Source organism: Tursiops truncatus, chromosome 1 (genome assembly GCF_011762595.2).
Source record: "Tursiops truncatus isolate mTurTru1 chromosome 1, mTurTru1.mat.Y, whole genome shotgun sequence".
NCBI lineage: Eukaryota > Metazoa > Chordata > Mammalia > Artiodactyla > Delphinidae > Tursiops > Tursiops truncatus.
Window position 1 is genome coordinate 88,579,572 of NC_047034.1, and position 13,153 is coordinate 88,592,724.

At 34.7% G+C, this 13,153-nt stretch overlaps 1 protein-coding gene across 3 annotated transcripts in view; it reads right to left on the bottom strand.

The window, feature by feature from the left end:
- Window positions 1-13,153, bottom strand: part of STXBP3 (syntaxin binding protein 3) — a 54,314-nt gene that overhangs the window by 23,444 nt on the left and 17,717 nt on the right. For all 3 annotated transcript variants that reach the window (XR_012334162.1, XM_019919744.3, XM_073810129.1), the window contains 4 exons: window positions 11,997-12,097; window positions 7,106-7,260; window positions 3,482-3,572; window positions 548-672 (listed from right to left, as the gene is read on the bottom strand). Coding sequence is in view for 2 of the 3 variants with exons in the window: in XM_019919744.3 (XP_019775303.1) it covers window positions 548-672; window positions 3,482-3,572; window positions 7,106-7,260; window positions 11,997-12,097 (472 nt within the window). In the remaining variant the exon portion in view is untranslated. The remainder of the gene's footprint in view (window positions 1-547; window positions 673-3,481; window positions 3,573-7,105; window positions 7,261-11,996; window positions 12,098-13,153) is intronic.

Here is a 13,153-nt window from a genome sequence, read left to right on the forward strand (position 1 = left end):
TTTCATTTAGCTACTTGATATTACTTTTAAAGTTAATATGCTTCTATCAGAGTTAAGTCAATAATAGGTACCAAATTGGTAAACTTGTATCTATTCTCAATAACCATCCTAATGAGGTTCCTAGTCTTCTAATCTTTTTAAATACACTATGTTGACAAGACACACATATAGATAACTTTTGGATGTGTGATTCAGAATAATCACAGCCTAACCAATTTGAATATGGTTTCCACTTCAATAAATATAGTAGTGAGCCTGGTATTTACTGAAAAGTACAAATTCCAGCTGTTTAAAATCTATTTTTGTTGTAGACACAGTTAAGGAAGCAAATACAACGAAAAAGCTTCAAAGCAGTTAAATTACCCATTAACTAACAAGGTCAAGATATTTTTAACAGATTATGATTATAGGGGTAAGAGAAGGATAAAGTCTCTGAATGAAAAAGGTTACAGGGGCTTTAGATTTCCGGTGCCTGCACGAATCATTAAATGCTAATATCCTATCCTGTTTGTATATGCCCTATATATTCCCTTCAAGTTATACTTGCTTGTATGTATCATTCTCAATCGGCAGTAGATCATATGCCATTGCCTGAAAGGTCAGTTCATGCAGGACAGTGGACACAGGATCAAAGCCACGATCAATTATTATGAGCTGGGAATGAGTTTTACCCTGGAATAACAAAATAAAATTATCTTAAGAAACTTCAATTTCTTTGTGTGAACATATTTTTAGTATCTTAGAAAACAAAAGCAGACTTTTCCTAAGTTCTGCCCCATTCCTAAGAATGTGAAATTATATTAAAACAGAAAAATCTGAGTGGTATAACAGGGGAAAAAAATAAGACTACAAAACCAAAAGCTTTCATAATTAGAGTAAGAGGCTATACTCAATAATACGATATTGTGAAAATTCCTTTAAAAAAAGTAACATTTGGCCTGCACTAAATCTATTTCCTTAGGAATTCAGCTCCATAAACACTAAAACTGATATAAATTATGAATAGTAGTTATTACTTGAGCTCTTTATGCTACACACTGTGCTAAGCAAGAAATATCCACATTATTTAATTCTTATAGCAACCCTGTGAGACAGGGATTATTAACTCCATTTGACAATGGGGGCATTAAGGCTTAAAATTAAGTAACTTGCCCAAATCACATAGCTAGCTAGTATGTGGTAGAATGGAGATTCAAACCCAGGTCAGCTTCACTCCATGGCCTGTACTCTTAACCTTTACGCATTTTAAAAGATTACATTGATGCCAGCTAAGATGGTAAATTACAATGAAAGCTTTGCTATCATTAACTCACAAACAGCACTAATCATTAAACAGTGAATAATAGTGCTGGGAAAAATCATTGTTAATATCAGTATCTTCTATACTTCATTTTAAAAAGTAATAAATTCTCTGGATTATTATTTGGAGCAGTAAGAGATAACTACAACTCAGACAAACATTTCTTATTTATTTACTTCCAGCAGACAAAGGTAAACTACATAGAATAGATCTTTAAAATTTTTTTTAGTTAACCATTCACTCATTTAAATAAACCTTGAGATAGTATGGTATAGTGATTAAGAGCACAGCCTCTGGAATCAGGTAGATCTGGGTGTGAATCCAGCCTTGACCACTTTCTCTCTCATTTTTTTTTTTTTAATTTTTTGGCCATGCCACGCAGCTTATGGGATTTTAGTTCCCTGACCAGGGATCGAACATGGGCCCTCGGCAGTGACAGCATGGAGTCCTAACCACTGAATCTCCAGAGAATTCCCAGCCTTGACCACTTTCTTGTTGTACAACTTTGGACAAATTGCTTAACTTGTTAATATCTCAGTATTCTCATTAAAAAAACAAACAAAAAATATATATTTAATCAGAACCTCTGCCCTACAAGATTACTGTAAAGATTAAATGTAATAATACCATGAACACTTATCACAGTGCCTGGCACTTAGTAAGCCCTCAATACATGTAAGTTATGAGTCTTCAGAAATATGAATAGGAAAAAGACTGTGCAATATAAGTGCTATATCAGGGCTTGGGGCTATGAAAGTATGTGAGAGGAAGAATCGCTTGACCTGAAGAGTGAGGTAAGACTTCAAAAAGGAGGTGACACTCTCTCAGGTCCTTGAATGAAGAAAAGGTATCAAGCATTTCCAAGGTGTATAATTTCTGAGGCAGAAAGAATGGAAAGGACAAGTTTGGTTTTTGTGGATTTTCCTTTTTATCATTGAAATCATGAAGGACTAAAGGGATATTAACTAATATAATGATCGTTTATCTTTCCTCATTCAACAAACATTTATTGACTACCTACTATACTATGTATACCGAGCCATTATCTTCATAACTACAACCAGGACAACAGATTTCACTAGTCCTCCAAACCAAAAACTAGTAACTTTTTAAAGTTCTGAACCAACATTACATCTAATCTTACACCCTCCATTCTAGCCAAGTTGTTTGTGAATTTTGCCTTTTTCTCTATGCCTCTGCCCAAGGAACCCTGTTATCCAAGAAAAAAACTCCCTCTTCTGTTATACTCATTATTCAAGCTCAAGGGCCTCTTCCTCTAGGATGCCTTCCAAGACTCCAGTTACAATAAGATTAAGCCCCAGCCTATGTTCCCACTACATTTCATGTATTCTTCTCTCATTCCTCTTACTACATGCATTGTAACTGGTGGTTTCCTTGCCCATCTCCTCTTATAAACTATCAACAGTTCCTTCTTTTTATTTTTCAGCTACTGTAATATGGCTTCCTAGCCCTGTGGCACCACCTCTGGCAGTCTACTCAAGCTCTTCACTCTCCAACCCAAGCTCAAATGCTAGAATTCCCCAGGTTCTAATCTTAGTCTTAGATTACTTTATATTACCTTGATAAGATAGCAATAGCTATCATTCATTAAACTCCTATTATATGCCAAACACAAGCTAATCTGCCTAACCTTCATACCAACCAAGTAAGGTACATATCATCTGATCCATTTTATAGATGAAAATACAACTCAGAGTAAATAATATGTCCAAGAACACAAAGCTGGTGATAACAGGAAAAATTATGTTTATTAACTGTTTACTCAGTTGCAAGCACTATTCTAAAAACTTTTTATGTATTAACTCATTTAATCCTCTATTTTATAATATAGGTATTCTCTTATTATCCCCATTTTATAGGTAAGAAAACTTAGGCACAGAGAAGTTACATCATTTGCTAATTGACATATCTATGAATTAAATGGCATAGCCAGGATATAGACAAAGTGCTTATTTCAAAACCCTTATCTTCTCCTCTAAGCCACACTGTCTATTAAGACTTCTACTACCACTTATATCAGTGATTCCCAAATCAAAATTGGGGATCTGTGTTAATGATTCTCAAATCAAAACTGGAAAATGAATGAACAACAGTTTCCTTGGTTTAGAAAGAAATAAGACAGACTTTATGCATAACCACTGTTTATCTTTTATATGTTACCTTTATTAGGCTCTTTTCATCAATCTTGTAGTAGTTTTCAAGTTTTTTTTCAACAAGCTGAGCAAGCTTACTGGCATTATCCAGAGGTTTACTAGAAATGGAAAAAATGTTCGAACAATTATCTTTCTTTCAAGACACACTTTACAATATCAAGTTGAATTCTAAAATTAAGCCATAAATTTATTAATTTAAAAGATTTTATAAACATGGAGAAGTTCAGATAATACATCAAATATAATGCTATATCAATTTGTCTGGATTTTATCAATGTAAACCTTATTATATGTGCTTCAGAGTTTTTTTCATATGAAGGAAATATTATAAATAAAACCGCAGCTCCTTTATTCCCCTCCCAATTCTCGGTCTTCTCCCCCACCCCTAGCTACCCCTACTCCAAGGCAATACTATCATGAATTTGATGTGTATTCTTCCTGTCATTACTATTATACATATGTTTACTGTTTTATATGTGTTTTAACTGTATGTTTTTACTGTTATATATATGTGTGAGATCTATGTTGACACATATCAAATTTAATCACTTTAGTTCAATATAGTATTCCATCATATGATTTATACTGGATTCTATACATTCATTCCCCTAAAGATGGATATTTAAGTCATTCTCAATTTTATACCATTGCAAACAACATTGAAACAAATATCTTTGTACATACATCTCCATGTACATGTTTCTCTAGATATATTATTTCTAAAAGTATAATTGCTAGATTATATGGTATGTACATTTTCAACTTTTCCAGATATTACCATACTACTCTCCAAATTACTTGACCAATTATCTCTCCCACTAGCAGTATGAGATCTCCCTACATGCTCTCTAACATTCAGTCAACTTTCCAATATAGTCTTTTGCATAAAATCTTATATACCACTGTCTTCTAAAATGATAAAATCATACTCTAAATTGTAACTTCATGACCAGTGACATTAGTATAACTTCTGAGTCTACAAGAAATTGTAAGAAAAGGCTCTTCAATTAGCAAACCAACCTCAAAAATGGAGGCTCTCCTTGTAAGGGGCTTCAAAGTGTTAAAGGACCTTTAGGTTTTATACCTCAAAAGTAAATAAAGAAGCAACTATAAAGAATAATTTATTACACATTTTGCTTTAAAATATTTTCAAAAGGAAATAATTTCATGTTAGAATTACACTTGAAAAGTCCATGAGGCATAAAAGAATACTTTGTGAAAGAACAGGTAGGATTCTAAAAGCCTGATTATTTAACTATTACAATAACTCCAAACAGGTCCAAAGGTGAGCTATTAAATTATAAATTGGCCTCAGTTATCCCTCAGTATCCACAGGGGATTGGCTCCAGGACCTCACTCAGATTTCAAAATCTAAGGATGCTTAAGCCCCTTTTATAAAATGGCGTAGTATGTGCATATAAACTATGCATATCCCCCATATACTTTAAATCACCTCTAGATTACTTATAACACTAATACAGTGTAAATGCTATGTAAATAGTCATAAATACAATGTAAATGTTATGTAAATAGTTCTCTGCATGTAGCAAATTCAAGTTTTGCTTTCTGGAACTTCCTGGAATTTTGTTTTCTTAATATTTTCAATCCACGATTGGTTGAATCTGAGGATGCCGAACCTGTGGATACATATGGCCGACTATATTACATACTCATTTCCCTGAACAGAGCCAAACACCAAGAGTAGAAGCTTGAACAGAGACTGAACTCTAGCAGGAGATAAACCACTTAGTTCAGAATGTAATTAGCATATCACCTATCAGAAAAAGAATGTTTCCAACACCTGAGGTATGAGTGAAGAGCCTGTTTGGTCACATCTGAATTAAGGAGATTTACTATATACTTTCTAAGTAATTAACAGAAAATTTTTTAAATGGTCAAGAATAATGAAACTTAAATATAAAGTACTACATGAATTTGAAATTAAACAATTCATCCAACTACCTTGACAAATGTCAATGTTTAAGTTAAATAAACTTTTAAAACAGAAACAAGTGACGTAACTTATTAGTAGTAGTACAGTATATTTACGTCTACTAGTTTATTAGTGTCATACACTATTTTGAGTTCTTTACAGATATTAACTCATTTAATTCTAAAAACAACCTTATAAGGTGAGTACTATGATTGTTCCCATTTCATAGATAAAGAAACTGACAGCAGAAGGATCACACAGCCAGTAAGTAGCAGAGATTAAAATCCAAGCTGTCTGGCTACACAGAACAACATGAATGTCTAAGAACATAATACTGAACAAAGCCAGAAATAAAAAACATCAAGCTCAAAATCAGGCAAAACTAAAATATGTGTTAGAAGTCAAGATAGTAGTTATCTCTGGGGAGGAGACAGGGGGTGATGACTAGAGGGGATCATGAGGGGGGCCTCTGAGACACTGTTAGTATTCTATTTCTTGACCTTGGTGAAGTTAGATAGGTATTTCACTTTGGAATGATTTATCAAGCCATATAAATATAATTTATGCACTTTACAGTAAACTTTACTTTTAATAAGAAACAAATAAATAAAGGTACATAGTACTAAAGTCAAGCTTTAACTTTTAAAAAACTCCAAAAATTGGGCTTCCCTGGTGGCGCAGCGGGTAAGAATCCACCTGCCAATGCAGGGGACACGGGTCCAAGCCCTGGTCCAGGAAGATGCCACATGCCGCAGAGCAACTAAGCCTGTGCGCCACAACTACTGAGCCTGCGCTCCAGAGCTTGCAAGCCACAACTACTGAGCCCACGTGCCACAACTTCTGAAGCCTGCACGCCAAGAGCCAGTGCTCCGCAACAAGAGAAGCCAGCACAATGAGAAGCCCGCGCACCACAACGAGGAGCAGCCCCCGCTCGCCGCAACTAGAGAAAGCCTGTGCGCAGCAATGAAGACCCAATGCAGCCAAAAATAAAATAAAAGCTGTGACAAAGTGAGAGAGAGGCATAGACATATATACACTACCAAACATAAAATAGATAGCTAGTGGGAAGCAGCCGCATAGCACAGGGAGATCAGCTCGGTGCTTTGTGCCCACCTAGAGGGGTGGGATAGGGAGGGTGTGAGGGAGGGAGACGCAAGAGGGAAGAGATATGGAAACATATGTATATGTACAACTGATTCACTTTGTTATAAAGCAGAAACTAACACACCATTGTAATGCAATTATACTCCAATAAAGATGTAAAAAAACAAAAAACAAAAAAAACCTCCAAAAATCTATTTAAAATGGCTACTGGAATTAAATACCATAGATATTTAGATACTATAACCAGTATCCAGATATTATGACTATTTAAATTTGGTGGAAATACAATAAAACATTAAATGTAAGATGGTATTCCCCACAGGACAACAAAGACATTCTTCTAAGCATTCCTTAAACTCATGAAAAATATACATGTAAACCATACCAAATTTAAGCTCTGAAATTCAGTAATAGAGGATATTGGTTACTCTGAAATTTAAGCCTTAAACTTTAAATCTCCTATATGTACAGCATAATTTTATAAAGAAAATAAATTCTGCAAACCAACACACAAAAGCACAGAGACATTACTTACCTGTACACCAAAGAGCAAATAGACAGCATAACATATAAAGGCACCACTGAGTGTCTTACCTTTTATATCTTACTCCAGGATTTTCATCCAGGGTAGCACATACTGTAACTATCTGCTCAGCCATCGCTTCCATGATGATATCTTTTCCATTTGCATTACTTGGGTCTGGAGTGTAACAGTAATAGAATGCATCTGGTACATCAAGAGTATATACCTAAGTTAGGCCAAAAAAAGTCACACTGTCAATTTAGAAACTTGACTAAAAATATCTATCTAGAAAAACACAGCTATTCCTTGGGATTCTAAAAAAAAATACTTGCACCAACCATGCTGTTTCCTGAAACAACTGTGTCTTTGCCTTAATCAAATCTCATATTCTCTGTCATCTTGATTTCATCCTTTATTTCTTTTCTCACTCTCCTTTCCTGCTTAGTCTACCTCTCTGCTTCAATTCTTGTTTCATATAAAGATTGTACTCTTTGATTTTCTCTACCTGTGCAGCAGATGAAGAAATCTGAGGTAGTCAAATAAAAATAAAAATCTAAAACCTGGCACAAAGAAATAAAACAAAGCCAAAATTGGTCTATATATTTGACATACATTAAAATCTTAACCCATTAGAGAATAACCTAGAAATTTTCCAAAGTTGATATATATTTCAACTCTTTAGCTTATACTCTTAATGTCCTTAAAATAGAGACATACTTCCCCCAAAGACACAGCATTGTGCCAGACATAGTACTGGTCTTACGATATATACAGTGAAACCTCACAGACATTTTTCAACTAACAAAAGCATTTACTTACATGCAAAGAATTGGATTAGAGATTTACTATTATTGTGTTACTTGAAGAATACAAAAGAAAAAGCTCTCTAATTGGAGTTGAGATTTTCCCATTAAATCAATTTTAATTTTGTTTTTTAAACAATGATAGTAATCCCCCTTAGCCTAGGATAATGTATTGAGTGTAAAAGTAGACATGTAATAAACATTATAGGTTAACTAATGAATTATGAAAAAACTTCCCTGCATTTCCTTTCACACAAAGTAATTCGTTTCTCTGAACATAACCCATCACTAACAGCAGCAGCCTGAACACAGACTGAGATTTAGCTGAAGCTACCACTTATGTCTGTGTTGCTGTATTAACAAAGTCTTAGTTGCTGTATTAACTGCCAACAAGCACCCTACAGCTGGACTGTGGCTTTCTCATAGCATTCTACCCCATTGCAGTAGATAGTATCTGTTCAAAAATATTTATTGCCCTCCTTACAGGGCCTCTCCCTATGGAGTATACTTCCCACTCATTGATATCAGGCTTGCTATGGTCACTGGAATGTGAGTAGAAGTGACATGTGCCACTTCCCTACAGAAGCTTTAAAAGCCATTGTATGGCTCCACCATTTCTCTTTTCCCTCTGCTATGTCCCAGACGGGCTACTCCTTCAGCCTAAGTCCCAGAATGAAGAGGATGTAGAGCAAAGCCCCAGTCAAACCAAAATGGACACTAACGTGAAGGAGAAATAAACTTTGTTGTTGTAATGCACTGTGATTTGGGGAGTTGTTACCACAGCTTAAATTAATCTTACCTATTATCTAATACTCTAATGAACCAAATACAATTTTGGAGCTGGTTTTCATTCTATACTCACATCTTCCTTTTCCTTCCTTCTCCTTCCCCCACTTTCCATCACCACCATGACATGTTCCTTTAGACTATTACTAAATGCTTTCTTCATCTCCATGACCCACAATCAGCTCCTTAAATATAGGAACTCTCCCCCCACAACCTCCATCTACTTTTCTTCCTAAATTATAGCCAGCTTAGCTCTGTTTCTACCTAGATACAATCTAGCACCCTCTCCACTAACTATACCAGACTTTTTGTACTCCCTGAGGTCAACTGTAAACAAACTCCCTTTTATTCTTTAATGCTTTCCATCTAATTGCCCTAACGTATATGTGACAGCATTAATTACCTTAAACCCTTTGAAAGGGAAAGAGAGATTTCTTTAATCCCTTTGACTCATGGATTCAGGAGGAGTCAACTACTCTCCTCTCTATGAAACTTCGAAATATGATGAATGTCCAACTTCTCTTCTTCGGAAGACTATCATTTCTGACTTTACCAATTTCTCCTCAATGATCACCCAACTTCTACTTTTCCTTAAAGACTCTAGGACTTTTCTGTACCAGCCCATTTTCTGCTATCACTCTTGATGGAACCTGGTGCCTCCTACAACCTGGTCCCAACCTACCTACAGAATCAGCCTTATCTATCATACCATCACCCATTATAATCCTTATTCCTGCTGCTCCCCTGCACTTTCCTGCTTCTGTATCTTTGCACTCACGCTATTCTCACTTCTTAGAATATTTCCTCCCTCTTCATTACTACCTTACGAAATTCTATTTTTCAAGTGTTTTCTCATTTTCCTAGTAAGAATTAATCTCCTCTTTTGGCAGACTATGAGCTGCCTCCTAAAAAACCATTGTTCCCTTACTTTTCAGTAACCATACCAATTATTTGGGGTAAGCAGCCATACGCTCAGCTAAAAGACTACATTTCCATGCACTTGGGGATTGCCATGTGACTAAATTTTAGCTAATAAGATATAAATGAAAATGTACTTTCTTCTTTCTCTCCTTCATCCTCCTTCCTCAAATGAGAACGTAATAATTCTACAGACATCTTGGATCATGAGGGCCATTCCTAAGAGACCAGGCCCCTGACAATTTTGTACAGCCAGCATACCGGACTTATATAGCCCACTTCCTGACTTTTTGTATATTAGCAAGAAATAAATTTCCAACTTGGTTAAACACTGAAAGTTTAAGTTGTCCTGTTATATGCAGTTGAACCTAATCTTAACTGATATTGTTTTGAAGATGCGTAATACTTTGTATCTCTTTCACAGCTCTCGGATGAGTGTGGGGCACATATCTTGATCATCTTTCCATAGCATACTCTTTGCATCTAGAAGACAATGTCCACAGCACATGCTCTTGATGAACGCTCACATAGGCCTTTGCTTACAGCTCAAAGCAGTTAGCAGTATTTCATTTATATCTTCACTTGCAAACAAACAAAAGGTCACAATACAAAACTGAGAAAATTACAATTTTCACTGTAATTTCCCCATAACAGTTAAATTTATTAAGTAAACTCCCTTAAGATATTTATCAAGGAAGTAAATTAAAAGAAAAAACTTTTTAGGGGAAAAACATAGCCAACAGATAGGACCTTAAATAATCATAACATTTTGCAAAGACTGGTAAGTAGAAGAGTCTCATGAGATTTGTCTATACACACAAAGACAAGTTATTTCCATCAACCATCAAATTAGTCAGATATATACACAAACCTCTCCTCCATATACAGCAATTACTGAAATTTACTGAATTCTGAGGCTAAAACCGTATTTATCTTCTGTGCGGCAAGATGCTCTGGACACATTTGTAATATTTTTCACACCGCTATTTAATCCCACAACATTTTAGGATGCCCATTTTCACTCTACACTGAACTTACATATCATATGAAAAAGAATAAATCTAAAGGTAACCTTTGGAAAACAGTTTAATGTTAAGCAGATATCTTAAAATTTTACAAACTTGATTATGGTCTTTCTTTGTCAAAAACAGCAACAGCTTAGGGACTTCCCTGGTGGTCCAGTTGTAAAGAATCTGCCTTCTGATGCAGGGGACGCAGGTTTGATCCCTGGTCGGGGAACTAAGATTCCACATGCCACGGGGCAACTAAGCCCACACGCCACAACTAGAGAAGAGAAAACCTGCATGCCACAACTAGAGAGAGAAAAACCCACAAGCCACAACTAGAGAGAAGCCCGGGCACCGCAAAGAAAGATCACGTGTGCCTCAACGAAGATTCCATGTGCCACAACCAAGACCCGACGCAGCCAAATAAATAAATAATATTAAAACACACACACACACACACACAAACCAAAAAAACCCAGCAACAGCTTAAAAGAAAAATTCATTATCCAGGACCATTCACACACACACAAAAACCAAAAAAACCCAGCAACAGCTTAAAAGAAAAATTCATTATCCAGGACCATTCTATTTCTTAAAATATTGACCTTAGAGTTCCAAACAACAGTAAACTATTTCAATTCTATGAAATGTTGGAATCCAAACACAGAGAACAGAGCTAAACAATGCACTAGCTGTGTGATTACGGCAAGTTACTTAACCTCTTTGATTCCCCCATCTTTAAAATGTAGATAGAATTATCATCTGTTCATAGGGCTATTGTGAAGATTACATGCATACATTTATGTAAAGCATTTAGGAAAGTGACACAGAGAAAGTACTATGTGTTTGCAATTATTAATTGAAGGCTCATTAACTATTCCAAAGGCAAAACAAATCTACAAAAATCCTTCATTTTATAAATTAAATAATAGTTTATATAACACTATGTAAAAAGTTTACTAAAGAACTTTGTTTTAATATCACAAATGGTTACAGAAGCAAAAAGTATTTATCTCTTTGGAGTCATTTAACAAACATTATGCTAAAAATCTTCTGGTTTCATAATCTGATAGGTCTGTAAACCTTGACACACACAGGACTTAGCGGGAGATACGAAATTTAAGTCCACTTTCATTATTAATGTTATATTCCAATTTAGTACTCATGCTCCTCCCTTCATCAGAGGAAATATTTATTTGTGGATTGTTCAAACTTCACCAAATATATAATATATAAAACATCTTTAGGATAAACCTTATTAACAAATAAGTTCATAAAACTGAATTTTAAAATCCATTATAAACTAAACTTAAAAATAAAAGGCATTTGGGTCTTCTGAGCACAAGCTGCCCATTCACCTTGCTTGACCCTTGTAACAAACCTTTCTCTGCTCAAAAAAAAAATTGTTTTAATAAAAAATAAATTAAAAAAATAAAAATAGAAAGTACCTGAGATTCAAGTGGAATGAAGGAAATATTTATTTCTTTACATCTTCTTATTGTCTTGGAGCAAGAAGTCTTAATTTTGTTAAAGAGACTATCAGGGCAAACTGAGAGGGAAAAAAAACAGAATCAAAGCATATAGCTGCATTTAAATTTTCCTTCTTTTGAGTAAATCATTCCAACATCCAAGAATATTTATTTTTTATATATAATTACTGACTTTCACAAAGTAATTTTACTATGAGGACAGAGATAATATGTAAATACTGTTTTTTCACTTTATAGAACAGATGCATTCTAGTAATGAGGGCTGTAATAGAAATTCCACTTTCCCCATTCATATCCACCGTAACCTAAGATATATTTCCTTAGAGAGCTGCTAACACAGCAAACTAAAATTGTTAGGAAGGAAAATCAAGTCCAAACTAAGGACTTAATAAACTTTCACAGGACTTTCAGAACTTCTTAGGAATTTATACTACTTTTCTAAATCTACCATTAAGTGCAGCCACACCACACAAATTTTTAATTTTTCCTTGAATTACAGGATATCCTTTAGTGTCAGGAAATTCTAAACCTCTAAACTAGTAAGTTCTGGACTTTAGAACCTTTCTTTCCCCCCCTTTTACCTAACTGCTTATATAGTTTCACTAAAACTAGGTTGGAGTATCAACCACTGGCTTCTGCTGTCTTTTAACATGTTGTTCTTTATCCTCAAAATGCCTTAAATTAAAAGAGGCTTCATACTCATTAAATTTTATCAATTCCATAAACATGAATTTCTGTATAATAAGGTTACTTAAATGACAAATACTTATGATATGGCCTTATAAAAATTGCAAGCTACTACTAGGTATGAGCTAAATAAAAATTTACAGGAAAAATAAAAATTTACAGGAAAAATAATATAGAAAGCTGCTTTTTATTTGAATGTACAGCATAGAAAAAGAAATGTGATAGGTTTTCTCACTTAATATTAGCAAACAGATGGCAGTTTCTTCAGTGCATCTCCCAAAGGGTCTTATTTTTTTATTATATAATCAAATCCCCAGTTGAAACTTTTATTTAAAGAAGAATTCTTCCTGTTATTGGCACAGAATTTGAGGGATAGCCCTCTCCATCAACCCCCTCACCCCTGTACACCAGCAAAAATGACTATCTTT